This window comes from Triturus cristatus, chromosome 10 (assembly GCF_964204655.1).
Source record: "Triturus cristatus chromosome 10, aTriCri1.1, whole genome shotgun sequence".
Taxonomy (NCBI): domain Eukaryota; kingdom Metazoa; phylum Chordata; class Amphibia; order Caudata; family Salamandridae; genus Triturus; species Triturus cristatus.
In genome coordinates this window covers 536,847,898-536,867,366 of record NC_140593.1, presented here as the reverse complement: position 1 = coordinate 536,867,366, position 19,469 = coordinate 536,847,898, and the positions used below count along the sequence as shown (strand labels likewise).

General features: G+C 45.5%; 1 protein-coding gene across 1 annotated transcript in view; it reads left to right on the top strand.

Annotated features, from left to right (window-relative positions):
* The window catches only part of GALNT11 (polypeptide N-acetylgalactosaminyltransferase 11), a 319,722-nt gene extending 301,253 nt beyond the window's left edge, over positions 1 to 18,469 (top strand). The window contains exons 11-12 of the mRNA XM_085632014.1: positions 13,740 to 13,877; positions 17,682 to 18,469. Coding sequence (XP_085488140.1) covers positions 13,740 to 13,877; positions 17,682 to 17,813 — 270 coding nt within the window. The 3' untranslated portion in view covers positions 17,814 to 18,469. The remainder of the gene's footprint in view (positions 1 to 13,739; positions 13,878 to 17,681) is intronic.
* Positions 18,470 to 19,469: the final 1,000 nt, after the last annotated feature.

Below are 19,469 nucleotides of genomic sequence, written 5' to 3'. Positions count from 1 at the left end.
ATAGACACTGAAGGGAGGTCGTTAAGCACATCAGTGTTTGGGAGAGTGTCATGAATGAGCATGTGAATTAACAGTTTATAGGTAGGTAGACTCTAGCTGGCGTGACAAGAATAAAATACGATCTCAGTACTGCAATACATAGTGGCTTGCTTGAGGTGGGATATAATAGAATGAGACAATACTCATGGATGTGCCATTCCCTTTCAAATGGTTACTCTTTTGTAAGGGGTTAACTGTCTCCCCCATCTTAGGAAGTCCAACCTTGTGTATGAGTATGCATCAAGTGTCATTGATGAAAGCCCTCTAAAACGCATTGTAATATGAAGGCATTGCCTAATATACTCAGGTGTCTTAGCAATCTTTCATATCAAAATAACTTTTAGTGTCTGTGCTGATCTCCCCAGGTTAAACCTCTCTACCTTCCCATTCAAACATGATTGTATAGTAGGAGGACCTTTATACAATTTGAAAATAAGGCGTCTGAATGTTTAAATTGGGCATATGAGGCACATCAGAAATTCACCCCTCACTTTCTAGCCGGTGGTGAGTAATGCCCTTAGCGCAGGATGCTAAAGTTCTGATTCACCTGTAGGCCCACTCGAGACAAGCCAAGATAATTTAATTTATTTACGGAGGCTTATAAACTTGGTCAGATGTTTTCATCTGGTAAATCTACCTCTGCCACCATGTACTTAACTCACTGAGTCGCAATGTAGGACATGTGTATCAATCCCGGAAATGCCACCTATAGCCTTCACCCTTTCTACGTCCGAAAATTGATTACTGATAATGGCAAAATGTTCCTCTTTAACAGAATGAGATAATGAACAGAACACCATGTATCTCCTCTACCGCATCACCCACAAGGACACCCTAAATGTGCAAACTTTACACCCTTGCTCAACCAGCCCAGGACCAAGTGCACAAAGTCTATCAAACTATCACACATACTACCCAGACTTATCATGAGTTTTGATTTTAGAAGGTGAATGGGCAATAAAGATGCCTTTAGATTTAGTTTTCAGCTTGTCAAAAGTGCAGTGTGTTTGGGGGCAAATGTCAGGCTGTATCGTCTCACAAATTTCTGCGTATTTCTTTAACATATGGATTGGTATTTACAAAACATTTTAACTTTGCAGTCCAAGGCAGAATAATAAAGTCGACTAGTTGACAGTCTTGTGGTGATAAAGGGCATGTGAAAACAAATGCTGTAAGCTGTCAGTTTTTTGGTAACACACAATAACTTGTAAATGAACTGTGCAAATGTTGGGGGCGTGGCTTGATGGCGATGTAGGGAGCAGCGGACCTCTGAGCTCCTCCGTGGCCTCCCTCCACAGCAAATTCTCCTGAGACGCTGGGGTAGCCCCTGACATCATAACTGGCGGCGGAAGCCCGGGCGCCTTTCTATGCGCAGTTTCGAAGCACTGAGGAGCTGTGGTGTGAAGAAAAATGGCGATTTCTCTCCCTATTCGCGCTCTGGCTGGGTCGCGGACAAAATGGCGGCCGCACTACATCACGGAGCTCTCTGCTGATAGAGGGGCTCCACGCGCTGAATGACTCTGCTGGGTGGCAGAGTGGAGTGCGGGTTCGTGTGGACCGCGAGCGTCCATCTGTGAGAGGACAGCCGGACTGGGCACGGAGACTCGGTGAGGCTTGGGACGAGCTCAGCAGAGGACGCCTGACCTTAAAATGGCGACGCGGGACGCTCCAGCCAGATCGCGGTGGTGATTGCGGACGCCGATTGCTAGCGGAGATTGTAGCAACCTCGCCCTCCCTGAGCAGTCAATGGTACCCTGCTCCAGGCGCCTGGACTTGGGGATAACTGTTTGGTGGCAGGGATTGAGCAGGTGAGGACTCTTCAAGGTGGCGTGAGTAGCGGTCTGGGGAGGACGCAGACCCGCAGTGAATCCCAGGGGGAATACCATCACGTGAAGTCCAGTGTTCGCCACTGCCGGTGCGGAATCCTGCCCTTCAAGGGGGCTGGGAAGCAAGACGTACTACCTGGAGCGCAAACTGTGTGGCACCTCGAGGGCTGGAGGCTGCTGCTCTGGATGCCTGAGGCGGATGGGTAGCTCCAGAGCTGGGTGCTGTTATAAGGTACGGCGAGGAGCGTGGGGCTGCGGTGCTGCCTGGCTGCTGAGCCCTGAGAGGGAGCTGGAACTGTGCTGCTGCCTTGGGTGGAACTGCGGACACGCTGAGTGACTGCTGCTTGTCCTTGGGTGGTTCAGGGTGACCGCCTGACGCTCTTACTGAACGAAGGCACTTGTTTGGCCCGTATATGGAGGGCTCCCCCACCGCCTACTGAATGCGAGAGCGACCGCGTTCATTATAAGGAGAATACGGGGCCCAGAGCATCCACTTCATTGTCACTGCCAACAAACACCCGATCTTATCCTACTTTGAGGGAGTGGGACCTATAGGATTAGTCCTCCACCCTGATACCTCTGCCGACAGAGCACTAGATGGGCAGAACGTCCAGGAGAAGAGGATTTGAGGTACTGCGGACAGACGAGCAGGAATATCACACAGAGGAGGATGAGGAGGCGCCGGCTGGACGAGCAGAGAGAGCACCTGGAGGCTCTACACTGGTCGACATTATGCAGGCTATCACCTCCTCGAGGGAAGCACTGGAGACGAAGATAGATGCCATAGGGACGGATCTCACCCTGTTGACTATCCTAGAGAGGAGCAGCGCCAAAGATCTTCCTTCCTAGCGGTCAAGCGAAAATTACGACAGCTTCAGCTCCCTTATGCCATGCTGTTCCCGGCTCGTCTGAGAGTAACTGCGGACGTGGCGACACATTTCTTTCTTACTCCGCAAGCATCTTGGGACTGGCTAGAGCCTCGAGGCGGCAAGGAATCGGATTAGCCGCACCTGACATTGCCTCGGCGACGGCCGCCCTCTAATTCACCGCCCGGGTGTGCCCCCTCGCCTGAGGGGAGACGCCAGGAGCGGGACAGGGCAGTGCGAGCAGTGGCAGAGATCAGTCGAGGAGAAACGAGCCCGACCAGCCATACCACGGACCGTGATCGAGACAGGTCTGGGAGCTCGAGGTCAAGCAGTACCCATGGGCTCTCGAACACTGAACTGCCGGACGTCACACCACAAACAGCAGATGGCATGATTGGCTGACCAGACAACAGGTCATATGTCCAGAGGGTTGTCTGTTGGGTTGTGAGGGCCCTTGGTACTGGCGGAGTCGATTGAGAACTGCCGATGGACACACTTGCACTATTGGGGCCTACCGAGTGCTTATTGTTTGTGGGGGGAGGTTCTGGGGGGGATCTGGGTCCAATGGTGTCGGACACGTACTGCCACTTCCATGATTCACTGTTTGAGTGCTATAGTTTGGATGGGGACCTGTTTGAGTAGGCCTGTCCTGGGGAGAGGGAGTTGGGTTTGAGACCAGGCATGTCGCTAGGGGAGGGACACACTGAACAGCACTGAGGATTGTACTATGGCTTCCACCGTAGGTTTTAAATGCATAACCTGGAATGTTAGGGGGATGCACACCATGAGCCGACGACACAAAATCCATGCCTATCTGATTAGGAGAGGGGTGCACATTGCATTATTACAAGAAACGCACCTCACACACAAGGAAGGAACGGCGTTACAGCGCCGCTGGAGAGGGCAGGTATTCCACACCGCGTACTCAGCCTTTGCTAGGGGGACCCTAGTAGGGGTACGGGCGGGAGTCCCCTTTCAGAGCGTCAGACAAATAGTGGATCCGGAGGGCAGATTTGTGGTGGTGTTGGGGCGCCTGGATGGCTGGGATATAACTATAGGGAGCATATATGCCCCTAATATAGATCAACCCACATTCTTTGCGCAGATATCACAGACATTAACGCAGGTCCTGACCGGGCCAGTACTTTTGGGGGGAGACTTCAATGGTATTGTTGACGTGAACCTAGACCGATCTCACCCACCACTCCCTGACGCCCTTACACACAGGGTCACGGAAGCTCGGCAGAACTGGCAACGACATTGGGGACTGACGGGTACTTGAAGGGCCCATCATCCGATGGAGAGAGACTATTATTTCTCGGCTCTACATGAGCTGCATGTTCGGTTGGACTACATGCAGAGATCACCTCGAGCGAGTACTTATCTAGGACGATATCTGATCATAACACCCTCCTGGTATCCTTGAACTGGGTGCGAACTTGGCCTACAATTCCAAACTGGCGTCTCAGACCGGAGGTGCTAGAAGACCAGGTATTCCGAACCACGATAGGCACTGCCGTAGAGGAGTATTTTCAGACTAACGTTGGCACGGCTGTCAATCCCCAAATTGAGTGGGATGCCTTTAAAGTTGTCATACGTGGTCGCTGTATTGGCGAAGCGGTGGGAGTACGGAGGGTTGTTTTAGACGATGTACAGAAAGCCGAAAAACGACTCAGAGAAGCTGAAAAAGATAGACAGGAAAGGGTAGACAAACAAGCAGATATGCTAGAGGCCAGGGAAACACTAGCATTGCAGGTGGAACGGCTGAGATGCTTTGACCACAGAGCCTGTGCGATCCGGGCCCATGCTGAGAGGGATAAATCTGGGTCTTTGCTGGCTTGGCTGCCCAATCCAGCGCGGAGGGGGACGCCAATATTAGAATTAAGGGGGAGGGATGGCGTGACTCATTATGGACAACAGGATATCAATGCACAGTTCTTGGAATATTATACTACTCCATATCAGAGCCAATTGGACCCTATGGTGTTGGAGGGGGAGGGATTTTTGGAAGATCTTGAACTTCCTTAAATCGAGGCGGATGCAGCGGAGGCTCTAGGACGTGATATAAGTTGGGTGAGATCAGGGGGGCCATTAAACGCATGGCCAGGAATAAAAACCCTGGCACGGACGGGCTCCCGGTTGAGTTTTACGCCACATATGTGGATGCTTTGGCGCCTCGCTTGTTGGCCCTGTATAATAGGTTGAGGCAAGATGGGTGCTTGCCCGTGTCGAAGAGAGAAGCTGTGATTATTCCGCTCTTAAAACCAGGTTAACCAGCCTGGGATCGTACTGCGTACCGCTCCCTCGCCATGCTCAATCTTGAGTCGAATTTTAGCTAGTCGTTTGATGACGCACATGACGGAGCTGGTACACACTGATCAGGCGGGGTTCATTCCATCCCGGAATACGGCCATGAATATCAGGCGACTACTTCGCCTGCTGGACACCCCCATCCAAGACAACGAAGAGGCGTGCATCCTATCGGTTGACATCGAAAAAGCCTTCGATAGCCTAGAATGGCCCTATCTTTTCAGAGTCTTGAGCAGTAATACTGTATAAGACCCCACCGCCAGGGTACGCGTGGGAGGAGTGATTTCCGAGGCCTGTGATGTTGGCAGGGGGACGAGACAGGTTTGCCCACTGTCTCCCCTCTTGTTTGCGCTGACGGTGGAACCCCTGGCTGTGCATGCGCGCTCGGGCGGTACTACCGGGGGCTGGATGGGGTAGGCCAATCCCAATTTATTGCATTATATGCCGATGATCTTCTAATGTTCCTAGCCAACACTGGGGAGGAGCTGCAGGGTGCCAAAACTCTACTGACCAGACTAGGAAGGGTGGCGGGCCTCAAGGTCAACTGGAGCAAGTCATGCCTATTCCCTGTCCTCAGTGGCAGGACTGACCCACCGGATGGGCTTGATGTTGAATGGGAGAGCAGCAGTATGACCTACCTGGGAGTACGCATATATCATACGACCGCTGATTTACTGGAAGGTAATGTCAGACGAGCGATACGAACCACCAAGAGTAATTTCGAATTTTGGGGGACTCTCCCGCTATCAGTGGCGGGACGGGTGGCGCTCCTAAAAATGGTCACGTTACCGCGCTTACTCTATTATTTTGGGGCATTACCACTGTGGATCCCGCGAAGGTTCTTTACCCAACTTAACACCATGATCACGGGATTTTTGTGGGGCTCTGGGAGACGCAGGGTAGCACTAGCCACCATGATGAGACCCAGACGGGAGGGAGGCTTTGCGATACCGGATTTTGAGGTCTACTACCACGCAGCGCAGCTGCAGTGGTTCACAAAATGGATGACGGGAAGGCTTCGCAATGGGGACGATCAGGGGGGCTCAGACCCGGATCTGAGACAGCTCTCTCACGTGTTACTACGGCTCCCATTGAGCGAAAGGGACGCTCCGAGAGACCTGTGGGCGATATGCCAATGCTGGAACCGAGTTAGTAGGAGAGCTCAGCACCTACCCCCATATGCCCCTGAGATCCCGCTGCTGGTGTGTGAGGCCCTGCCCCATGGGAGAGATTGGCAGGGATTAAGGACCTGGGAGGAAGCGGGGATCTCCACTATTGGAGACCTTTACGAGGATAATACCCTGTTACCCTTTAATGACTTACTGGAGCGACACGAGCTTCCCAGGAGGTACTTTCTGCTCCATGCCTCTCTGACGACGGCCATCCGTAAACACTGGAAGAAGGGAATGGTGGAGCCACCGGTTTCATTGCCCTGCCAATATGTAGTATTAGCCGCTGGGACGATCAAGGCGGTCACTTGCCTCTATAGGCGGCTCACCCAGGAACTGAGGGAGCCGTTAGAGAGCCTGCATCTTAAATGGGAAACGGACCTTGAGATGCCCATAGCTGAGAAGCTGTGGGAGGTACTAGTGGAGAGAGCATGGAAATGCGCGATTCCAGCTAATCCAGTTTTTTGTCCTCCACAGAGCGTATCTCACCCCGCACAAGATTAATGAGTATTTTGGGGCCAGATCCGTTTGTCCGAGATGTCACTTAGAAAACGCCAAATTTTTACATATGTTTTGTGAGTGCCCATTGCTGGAGGGATTCTGGAGGGGGATACTGAAAGCACTGGGCGACATAACGGAAAGAGACACTACCCTGACCCCGGGATATTGCCTGCTGCATTGGTTCCCCCACACTGCCCAGAATAAAGTAACCAGCAAATTTATAGACCTGGGGTTAGTCCTGGCTAAACGAGAAATTACCAGCCATTTGAAGGTGGCCGGTGCCCCTAGTGTCTTGAGATGGCGCAGGGAATTTATAAAATGGGCCAACTGTGAGGAAATTCTTAGGCTGCAAATTGCCCAGAGATTGGATAATGAAAAAATGCTGGGTGTGGCGAGAGCGTGGGAGGCATTAGTTGAGCTGCTCAAGCACCCGACAGATAACACCGCCCCGCCCCCGAGTGAGTGGACCTGTGAGTGAGAGCTGAACCGATGCCCTATTGGGTTGTGACATATGGGAGAATGACAATCTATAGTCCATAGCGGCTTCCCTGGTCTAGATACCTCCCTAGCGGAATCACTGTGTCTGTTGGCTTGTATGGATGGGTAGGATTCTCCACAGAACTAATGACGACCAAGCAACATGCCTGAGGGGTGGGGGGGGAGTTACATAGGGGGGAAGGGAAGGGGAGGGAGGGGTACGTTATTCTTGTTGTTTGTTGCGACTTCAATAAGCTCGGACTGGGACAAATTATTGGGATGTTGTTCTCCTACCTTGACGGTGCAGTGCATAACATCCCTGAGAACTCGAACACCATACTCTGTTGACAATTCCCCATGGCCCACGCATGGTGAACTTTGCACCAGGAACTATGCGCCTAACAGTTCTATTTATCGGCACTTGATTATACGCTGCAAGTCTTAATCCCATTGTCTTATTTGTGTACCTGAAAATTGCTGAATAAAATCTGTTTTTTAAAAAAAAAATGAACTGTGCAAATGTTTTACAATAATCAGAAGTTAGGAAACCACTAATGGACCTCTTGTTTGTAATTCAGAAGTGTGTCGGAAACAGAGTGTTATTAGGATTAAGACACTTGGTGATGTTCAAATGATACATATTTGCTAATACTGCATTTCCACACATCATTATTTGTGCACTATATAGTTTTATCAGTAAAACTGCATACTGTCATTTTGCTTCCATTTCGGTGGAAAACGTTCTGCATCTAAAAGACAGTGCCTCCTTCTGACCTACAATAATGCCTCAATAACGTATACAGTTTCTAGTCTGTAGCTCACTTCTGTGCATCAGTGAGAATCTTTAGTTTACAGCTCACATAAATGAAACAGCCCAATCAGTATACTATTTCCCATATACAGGTTAAATAAGGAAGGCTGTTATACGGCTAGCCAGGGCATTATATAGTAATGTCAACTCCTAACTAACCATTCTGGACAACAATCATACCATAACACTCAGCAGTGTGCAGACAATTGTAGTTCATGCAGGCTGGTTAATACCTCCCTTTTCATGCTAAATTCTCTTACCCACACACAAGACCTGTCCGCTATGGGTCATATCCATCACTCAGTACTGTACCAGCCCCTAAACCAGTCATCACCAGCTGAACTGACATGAAATACCTGGAGCGATCTGACCCATAAAGCTGGCCACTCGGAGAACTGCACTCTAGTCCAGCACTCCGGTTCCAATTAGCCACATGCTATACGTGCTGCTTTACATCTCACAATGGCACTAAGATATGAGATGCTAGTAACAAAGTCCATCTGAGCAGATCTTCCCAATGACTTCTCTCACCAAACATGAACGGTAAGCAAAATATCAGTCTAGACAACTTTTTTCATAAAAATGATCCCAATCAATGTTCCCAATAAGCCACGCGGGCGCGCGCGCACCGAAGTCACCCCAAGCGCACAGTGTGCTGAATTTAGCACGCATACAACGACATCTAATCCTGCAGGACCGTATTCATGTTAATTGCGGCGTCCGTGTGCGCTGCAATTAACATGAATACTACCTCAAAGGTTCACAATCAGCCCCGCAGCTGTGCACTGTTAAGAAAGGGAAAACAGTGTCTCCAACACGACGTGTGCTTTGGCACACGCTGTGTTGGAGACTCTGCTTTTCTTTTCTTAATTGCGCACAGCTATGGGGCCGATTGTGACCCTTTGTGTAATTATTCATGTTAATTTCGGTGCCAATTTCGGTGCCCCTGTGAGCTGCAATTAACATGACCGGTGCTGGACCCTGGATAAGGACGCACAGCCCGCCCTGGGCGAACTTCAGCGCTGCCCCTGGATGAATGCCCTCTCCCCGCCTGAAGACTGATTGGCTAGTGTTGGGAGCCACGCCGGGGGACCCTGGACTCAGACCTCACGCAGGCAGGTAGGGGCCGTCTTTACTTGTCCCCAAGCCCCTCCCGGCCAGGGGTCTTTATCCTCGCACCGAGAACTCGCTGTTCGGTGGCGCTGCCAGCTTCATGAGCCCAAAGCTTGTGGGCTGGAGGCCTGCGCACATCTGTCGTGCCAGAGGTCTGATAACCTCAGTTTCATGCACGCCTTACAGGTCCACAGGGTGGTTTCAGTAGGTCCAGGTGGCCGCTTCTTACGTAACCAACCCAGGCATCCATGCGGGTGGGCACCACGGTGCAAAGACACCCGAAATTAGGCAAGTGACGTCATATGACAAACACAGGTCGCAATGGACGTGACCTGCTCACCCTTTCCACGGAGTTTCGCTCTCGATTTCACACAATATGCACACTTTACTTACACGCACAAGTTCCTCATGGGTAAGGGCATCTAACAGCAGCAATGCGCGGTCAGTCGAAGACGAACGTCGCTCAAAAATGTTAAGCGATGACAGACCATTTTGGCGCCCGGTGGGAAGCGCCGATGCAAGGCTGGCATGTGGCTCCGTATCACCCGCCGGCATTGTTGTTGTAATTTAATGGGGAAAAGAGACGTCAAGTCCCAGATCGTAACGTGCTGTAAGCGTCAGATTGGTACAAGCTTCCACGCCGGGCATCCACTCCTGCCGACAGAGGGCGCGCTACCGGTGGGAGCATAGGAACGAGTTAAATAATGTAAAGAGGACAAACAGAAGCAACCAAAAAAAAAAACTAACTCACGGGTGAAATGTAGGTTATACTACTACCCCTGACTAGAGAACCACGCATTGGCGCAGAACAAATTCAGATAAGTAATACAGAAAACCCGAAGGCAAATCTCATGCGTCATCCTAGAGGGGAAGGTTTCTAGGCACTATAAGACATCAGATCCCCCGCGCTATGGGCAGGGAAATTAGTGATTTTACAGATTACTGTTTTCAGTCGTTAGAAGACTGCGATTTAAAAATAAGCAAAAATAAAAGGGCACCCTGGCGATTTACAGTACATGTAAGCGTTATTGCCCTCTGTTTAGGGTATTCATTTCTATCAATTCCCCTCCCACAGCTGATGGCACATAAAAAAGAGGACGGCCAGGTAACAGTAGTTAACGTCAACTGCAAGTGGGCAATATGGCTTTTAGGAGCACATCACCCCTAATCTCACCCAGCACAGGGCGCTAAGAACGTCCACACTCTATCGGATTCGTGTCCGTGACAATAAACCTAGAAAGCTGCACTTACCAGTGGTTACTGCCCGCATTCGAAGCCTCCCGATTGCCTAAGCGAAGACCTGCTTTACATGAGGGCTCCATTCAAGCCACGGAACCCAGAGACCTGGAGGAGAATCTAGAACGTGCTGGACAGACAGCAGGATTCACAGCTCCGGCCCAGACTGCAGAGTCATCTGGACTCCCATCTGGCACCCAGAGCTGCGGGTCAGACGGGTTCACCCTCAGCATCTGGAGCCCAGAGCCCTGGAGCCATTTTCACAGGAAGGCACTTTCACAAGAACTACATAGCCTTAGCATGAGGGGCACCCATCGCCCAGCCCCCGGAGGTTCTTACCGCCAGCACACGCTGCCTGCCCGCACCCGGCTCTCCTGCCTTCCTTCAAGGGGGTTACTGTGGCTTTAGATCACCAGGCGCTACTCTACGGAGGTTCGAGTCCAGCCAGGAACGGCAGGATAATGATAATAAAAAAGCATTCAAGTCTAGAAAAAGCTTGCGAAGGAACCAATATATATAAAAGTGCAGCATATGTGCGAGGTGGATGCACAGGAGTTTAGCAGCTCAGTGGTGAGTGATGTGCTAGTGAAAGAAGCGGAGGACGTCCCCAGTGTGCCTCACATCAGACTTGCGTTGGAAGTTGGGGTGGGGCAGGTGCTGCAGCATCAAAGGGCATAGAAGAGACTACATTTCTTAGGGGACACGGACAGCCTTGGAGAGAGCTGAACCTGGGTCTGGCCTGGCTCTAAGAGCCAGATCACGAGCCGAGCCATAAAAGATGTAACTCTGGTAACAAATGTGAGGAAAATGGTAGACTAGAAAATAGAAAAACATGGATTTGTCATTATACTAAAGTGTTTCAATGGCGAGTAAATGATTATTTCATGGAACTGAGTGATGTTTATTGAAAGTAATATTTTTTTTAACATGAAACATTCAAGAATACCGCCGTAGCTGTACGATTTTGCCAAAAATTATCCAAAACTTGGCAGCTTCGGGTGAGGTCCTGCTATAATTCGAACCACAGCCTGACCCAATTGCTTTGTACTAGTCATCTTCAAGTGAATCCAGTGATCCCATGCCCAGCAGTACTAATTTCTGGGTACCGTTACATATTTTTCCTCAACAAACTTTCATCCAGAGCCACAGACAGAAAACAATGCATATCTTCTGAGCTAAGCTTTGAGGACCGGCACTTATTGTTTTACAAATTAAGCACTGTTTCCCGCAGTATTTGGCAATTGTTGAAGTTGCAAAATGAAGATGAACGCTGCAGTCTACAGCAATAAGATTCCATCTTTTCACAAAAATTAACTTTGAGAGGTTGACACAGCTGCACATGACCAGCTTTCGCGGGTGGCACCCGGTGCAACATTCTTTATTTGGTGCCCTCCTCTCATAGCTCTCTTTTCCACAAGTTCACCCACTGCCACTCTCCAAGAGAGACCTTCTCTCATATATACTTCATTTATTTTATAGTGCTTCTCATACCAGTTTAGGATGTCGGATCACTTTACAACACGCATATATTACACAGACATGAAGGCTTATAAGTGTGTAATTCAGAGTACAGGAAATGTTACATAAACAATGGGGATTACAAGGTGTAGGACTACCATGTCATTCATGCTAGCAGAATGTATGTTTTTAGAGTGTTTTGGCTAGAGAAGCGCAAACTAGTTCTCAGTCAGTCATATTCACTTTATTCGGTTAATAAAAAACCATAAAACTACACTCCAAACATCTCCTACAACAACATTAAAACATATACAAGGGTCATATTAGAGTAATCTTAGGCACTAAAAAATTCAGGAAGAAAAAGGTCCTCAGCCTTTTGGTTGTTTATAAACTCAGGATTTTGAAAGCACACGTCGTGTTTGAGACTCTACATTTCTTTTGTTAATAGAACGCAGCTGCAGGGCTGATTGTGTGCCTTTCGAAAGTATTCATGTGCAGCGCCATGTACATGCATAACTTCTGCAGCAAATAGCATAAATACTTTCAAAAAGGCTCACAATCTGCCCCGCAGCCATGCTCCTATTAACAGGGATGGCACTTGACTTGTGTGAACGGCCCTCTTCCACACTACATGTTTTCCTGGATGTCACACATTTCACAAACTATATCTGATGGGATATCCACACATTACTCCGTAGCTTGCACATGAAATTATAAATATGCTATGTAATTGTGTATATATGCGATCTTGTATAGGCTCCTAACATTTCCCCACCCTATAAACAGTGCTCGAGTTGAGGATCTTTAGTAAAATCGTATTACGGTACCACCATTGGAGTCCTGTGCTTTTCTGAACCAGAAGTGTACTTGCCTGTGTAACCAATTCATGTCTTGGCATGTGTATCTAAATTGAAAACCTGCTTTAAGACCATTGATGTGGTGCTGCATTTGTGGAAATGCACTGTCTTCACTTTTTTAAGCAAAAGTTTGGAATGATATTTGGTGCTGCATCCCCACGCGTGGTCTGGTTCCTGGCGCACATAGTCTTGGTTGTAGCGCACAGAGACCTTACACTGCCGCACACAGAGGAAAAAAATTAGAGGGAACATTGATCCCAATACTCAATATAATTCCTCCACAAGATAATGCTTCCGATTTGGTTGAGGGAGATGTGGTGCTACCCATAGTGACGCATGTCACCATTAGTAGGCGAGGGTCCACATCCTAAAATAGAAACCCTGTCTCAGTAATTTGTAGATGACTTAATAAGGCTGTCTTAGCCAGTTGACTATACTCTCTTGGTCATTTTACGGTACTAACCACATCATGTATTTATTTCTCCTTAATTGGGCTAACAGTCTCATTCATTTCTATCTCCTCAAAGCGAGGGACTTTTAAATTGCTTAACTAACTCTAAATAGATGACTGAGGGGCAATGATCTTCCCTTCGTAACTGGTCATAGAAATCCAAGCTTGGTTTGGTCTTCATATGCCTATACCAGATGTTGTGCTACAATATTTACTTGTTGATGATGGCTCTTGCCTTTTTCTTTGTGTCTATCTTTGGGAGATTTATGTTGGCACTGAATGCTTTGTCGGTTCTTTTGCTGTGACAGCTTCTGAATGGTATAACTTCTGTTAAGATAGTTATGACTTGCACTCTACATAAAAAAATTAATTATGATGCATTTTTCCTTTTTGAAAGACCTTTGTTATTTCTTGTTGTCATCAACACATTTCTTTGGAAAATCGATGAATCTGCTCATGTTTGCCCTTAGGTTTGGTTTCTCAATAGTTTATATATAATATGTCTTTATAAAAGTTTCCTTCTTCCCTAACTTCTTACACAGAATCGCTGACAATAATGAGACTTAGGCACTTTTATGGTACAGCATTGTTCTAATGCCTTTATTTTATACTCATATGTTTTCAGGTATGGATTTACAATGAAGACCATGAGCTGATATTAAGCAATCTCCTCTGCTTGGATATGTCTGAAACTCGTTCATCAGATCCGCCTCGTCTCATGAAGTGCCACGGGTCTGGAGGGTCGCAGCAGTGGATGTTTGGCGTGAGTGTTTCAAGTTTTTAAGGCTAAATGTGTGATTTAGTTTTTTGTCATCGCCCATCTGGATCCCAATCCTTGGAGTACTTTGTTTCAATAAATTAGCATGATGCAAAGACAGCCATCTTTTGTCTTTGATTGCTACTTGCATTCTAAAATGATATAAAATGCATACACCTCACACAGCCTTTTATCAAGGGTTTTCCTATCTGTCTAAAAGAAAAAAACACAAGCTGTGCATGCCTATTTTCACTGAACTACACCTAGTGCCTATTTTAATTAATTCCAAGAAATTGCTCCAAATGTATTAATGTTTTATTTAATTTGTTTAAGATATCCCTGCACCCTTGCTGCTACTTTTAACATTTTGCAATTCATAGAAGTTAAATGCTTAGAAATATTTAGAACCAGCATGGCTACAAATGAATTTAAGCACATAATATATTGAACTCATGCCTACAACCAGGAGTAGTGTCCTATCACTTCTGGTTGACTTATTAAGGGAAGTAGCTAGCTCGAGATCTACAGTGCATTGGGGAACCTGTATTCTTCATCATGGGGTCCACATTAACATTCATAGATTATGACTATCCCAGCCTACGTGTGTAGTCTCATGATACATTAAACAAGGAGATATCTTTTTTTCAATATTTAAATAACAAATCCCTAAGTGGCTTTACTTTTTTTGGGGAACAGCCAGTTTTCACATAAAATGAAAATTTTAAGCAGAACTGTGCTGTTTTCCTCTGTTCAGATTAATGTAAATGAAAAGAAAGAATCTCTGAAAAATGGGTAATGCATATTTAATTTTTTGAACTTTAAAAATAGTGTATCAAAGCACTTTATTTACCTCGGATTTCACTGCAGATTCCTCTTGATCTGTTCATTCCAAGACTTCTACTTGTTGACCACACAGCCCTTACGGAAGAAAGAATTCTAAAGTCAATAGCAACATGTTTGTTGTGCAACTGAAGACTTCTTCTTTGGTCCACTACAGACTCTGGTTTAATTTGTTCCTGGTCTTCTATATTCCACTACGGACACTTAGGAATCTAAGGCAAGTTAGTAAGTTGAGGGAGGTGTTGTCAAATCCCCTTTTTCATTGAAGCATTCCTCCTACCGTGTGTTGTGCTCAACTAGGTATTCATTTATACTAAAGATGCGGCAGATTATGTGGTAATGGATGCTGCCATGGAATTATTTTGCAAATATTGTCAAGGTTGCATCTTTTAGGCTTCAAGATAGATGCCCAGCAAATGATCCTTAATGTTGCTTTAATAGGTGTATCCTAAACTGTAGAGCTGGAACAAAAGAAATGAAAATATTAATTGTGGAGAGAGATTTTCAACTGTCCTTAGGACATAGTGGGTGTATCACAAAGTTGGAGTCAAAGAGGACTGCTGGCATAAGGATGTCTTATCATTGCTTGATATTCTGTCACATCTTAGCACAGGGTATATATGGATAGTGGGTAAGGAGGCTTAGGATATTGACCAGTACAGCTTATCTAGGCAGGTGTTGGCTATTGCTTTGAGTGTGAAACTTTTGGGATTGGTTTGCATGTAGTTGTTATTGAGGCTTGTTTTTATAGGAGAGGAAAGGGACGTGTGGGTTGACGACGAGGTGAGGTTCCAGGTTTGAATTTGAATTCCTTTTGAACTGTGGGCAATGCTGGTCCAGAAATGCTCAGTTGTCCCATCCCAAAGCTGATGGTGATGCCACCGATTTCAAGTCTCGTGTTCTAGGTGATCAGGGCTCTAACTCCCTTAATTATAGGCCAAGTTTAATTAAATATTTGGATTCACATAATGATCGTTTTCCTTCGGGAATCATTATTGACGACAACCAGTGGTTTAGGCTGCACTCTGCCCTTCTTAGAATGTTAATGCTACCAAAGATGTTATCGGCATGCGATCTTTCATTACTCTGGTTCTGTGCACTGTATTATTCAGATAATTCAGTATGAGGCCCTTGTGTGAAGTATGTTAAAAGAATGGCTAAGCTTTTAGCAAATTTCTGACTTTTCCAGCAATTATCAAGCATTCCTAGAGTACTCCTGGAACACAATGGCAGTTTTAGTGTTTCAGGTATTGTCACGTTTATAAAATGTTTTCACACAAAATTTCTATGTAAAACGTTCTGACGAAATTTGACTGTAATGCACATTTGCACAATTAACCATTTTTGTTTCTCTGTGGAGAAAATGCTTTCCCCTCTTGCAGTCACATTAAATATGGAGCTATCCCTCATTCCCGGCCTTTGTGCGCATTTCCAGTGAGGGAATTTCCTTCAAGTGGTAGGTGATCATCCAGAATCGAACTTTTGGTGTTTACTTGCATTAGCAGGTGGAACATCCCAGCAGCATCCACGAACACTCCCCTAACCCCATATATGTGATGGCGGAAATTACACATCACATGTTAGATTTGCATGTTTACAAATCCCATTTGCAAGGGAAATATTTCAGATTGGGATTTTACCCTTACAAATGGATTTATTTGTGCAACTAAGTTGTACTGAGGGGTGCAAATAACTATGTGAATCAGACCCTTAGGGCCAGATTTATCAAGGTTTTGTATTGCTCTTGCGCCATGTAAGGGGGCACAAGGGTCGACGCAAAACCTTAGTGAGATTTATCAAGCCACGCAAGGCCACCTTGTGGGACATTGCATGGCTTGATAAATCTGGAGTAACGCAAGCCCGCACAAATCGCTGCATTGCCTTACTCTGCCCCAGGAGGCATTTCGTGGGTGGAGCATGGGTGTTCCCACGCAGCCACCAATGTATTTTGGCACATTCCCAGATTTACCATTAGTGGTAGACCTGGGAATGTGTCAAAATGCTACGCCTCCCCAGGTGAGGATTAATGAGGAGAAATATCTTTATTTCTCCTTGTTTTTTCCTCTTTCTATGTGGGAAAAAAAAGAGGAAAGAGGGAAATGCCTCTCAGGATTGTTTTTGTGCACAAAAGTGCCCTTCCTGCACAAAACAATCCTGCCTACAACGCAGGCACCCTTGCAACATGACTCAAGGGGGCCTGCGTTGGCTCTAGCAGCCAAAAGTGCACCAGGGCTAGGAAAGGACAGGAATGAGCTGTATAATGTTAAAGACGACAGATTAATGCCTTTTCCCTTTCACACAGTGCAGCAAAGTGGCTTGCTGCAATGCGCTTCATGAAAGATTGATAAACCTGCCCCTTCGTTTTAATCTGCTTATTATTTCTTTTCCAAAGTTTAATTGGTGTCAGGAGGAAGACAGAAGGCTTGTAGTTAACATTTTTTTAGAGCAAGGCATGAGGCAGACTGGATCAAGATCTAGCCTAACTATAGCTTCTGCCGCCTTCTGACTTGTGTACAAATCATTAAATGTTTAATTTTTTTTCTAAATGATTTTAGAAATATAATCATAAATCTCTACAATGCTTAGATCATCCTTAAGTAGTCTGTAAAATACTAAAAAATGTTTTGAGGCTCTAACTCGTATTTTTAAAGTTCTTGCAAATGATGGGATAGAAAATGTGTTTTAGCTAAGAAATAATTTTTTAATCCACAATTTGCTATCGAACTACAATACGCATATCAAAACCATTTCATGGTTTAACAGGAAAGATTATCACACATTGCCTGCACAGCATAATAAAATATGTGTGATATAATTAATATGTTAAGCAAAATATTCAAATGTAAATAGGCCTGATAATCCTAAAGGCAAAATGGAATAGCAACTAACTGACACAATAAACATGTGTACTTTTGTTTAGAGTTAATAGGTCCAGTTTGATACATAATTATTTTTCTTCCCTCTTTTCAGAAAAATAATCGTCTTTACCAGGTATCTGTCGGCCAGTGCATGAATGTTGCTGATCCACATAGCCCTAAAGGATATGTAGCCATGGCTATATGTGATGGTTCGCCTTCTCAGCAGTGGCATTTGGAGAGTTGAGGACTAAATCACGAGTGGACCTTAAATCGACCATTGAAGGTTTTCCTGGCTTATTAGTAGAAGAAAATGGAGGCCTTAAAACAGGTCTTAGCTGCTATCCATCCTTCCACTTACTATTTAAGGAAAACCATTTTAAAAGATCTACGCACAGGCATCACATACGTCAGAGGTAGATACCGACAAAAGTTGGTTGTACAAGTTCAGCAGCGGTTAATGAGTCACTGCAGCATGTTACCGCATAGAAGCTAATGTAGAAGTGCAATTTTATCTTTGATAATTTTAGTGGCCTATATTGCTAAATTGTATTCTAGGAAAAGAAATGTGAGTTTCAAATTGATACTGTAAATGGTTTTTAAGATTTTATTTTCCATGATGTGGACGGCTTCTTTTTTAAATTTTAAATGTACAGTGTCATTAATGATTTGCTTTTAGAACACTTTTATGGCTGAAAAAGATACCTAAAAATGTTTATAATATTTAATTTTGTAAATTTTAATTTGCAGTTTTACCATCTATTTTTATGCTATTGTTATTTTAGCCAATTCAGAGTAAATTTATGCTTTTAACAATTGAATGTGACAAATGTCATATTTATCATAATAAAATGTTTTGATTCTTACATTGAGGGTTTTGGTCGTGCCCTCAATTACAAATTGTACGTGCGTTCATCTTTCTTTTTTCCAATATTCCCAACAAAGAGATAAATGCTGTCATTATATGCTTAAGAATGTTTGTGTGCAGGAATTGCTTGATTGGGGTTATAGTTTTCAGTACTTTTTAGGATGGCCTTTGTGAAGTAATGATTACTTTTGTTGATTATCATTGCCCAAATTTATAGCTGGAGTGAGTGTTTCTCTTGATATTAAATTGAGATATTAAGCAATGGAATCATTATTTACCAGTGACTGGTAGCTTAAAACATAATCGTAATATAGGAATTCATCTGAACAGACATCAGTAAATCATTTAGTGTAAATATTTGCTAAGTCATGTTGATCTGCTAAAAGCTGTTGCACAATCCCTATTTGCAGGCTGTTTGATAGGAATCTGTTTAGCTTAAAAAGGGTAATATAAGACACCAGCAAGACTGCATCACGAGGAATCATCTTGGATTAAGATTTCACAATGAAGGAGGGGGGACTCTAGAGGGGCGGTGAAGTGGAGGGTACCGGCGCGGTTCATGGATGATGTGTACAGCCCTAGGGCACGGACAGTGGTGTATACCGAAGACGCTGGTGCCACCCGCAGGAATAAGTCCGGAACAGACTTCTTGTCTAATGAGAGAGGGGGGGGGTGGAGGGCGGGCGGGGTGGGTGTGGTGCTCATTACTGACCTGTTTGTTTGGTTGTTTTACTCTGTGCGTAGCAGTAAACCAAAAATGCCAATAAAACTGTTTATTAAAAAAAAAAAAAAGATTTCACAATGAACACCCAGGTAAATATTGTGTGCAGTACCAGTTTTTATACCGTATGCCTTTTACAGCTGGGTCTCCCTTTCCTCCCAAAAGATTTCAACAGCTCAGTCGTCATAACTTTTATTTGTCTAAGTTGGATTATTGCAACAGCCTTTATTTTGGTCTTCCCCACGTGTACAATTTTGAAACTGCTTTGATTGTAAAATGTGACGGTTCATTTATCCTTTCACTTAACTAAATGA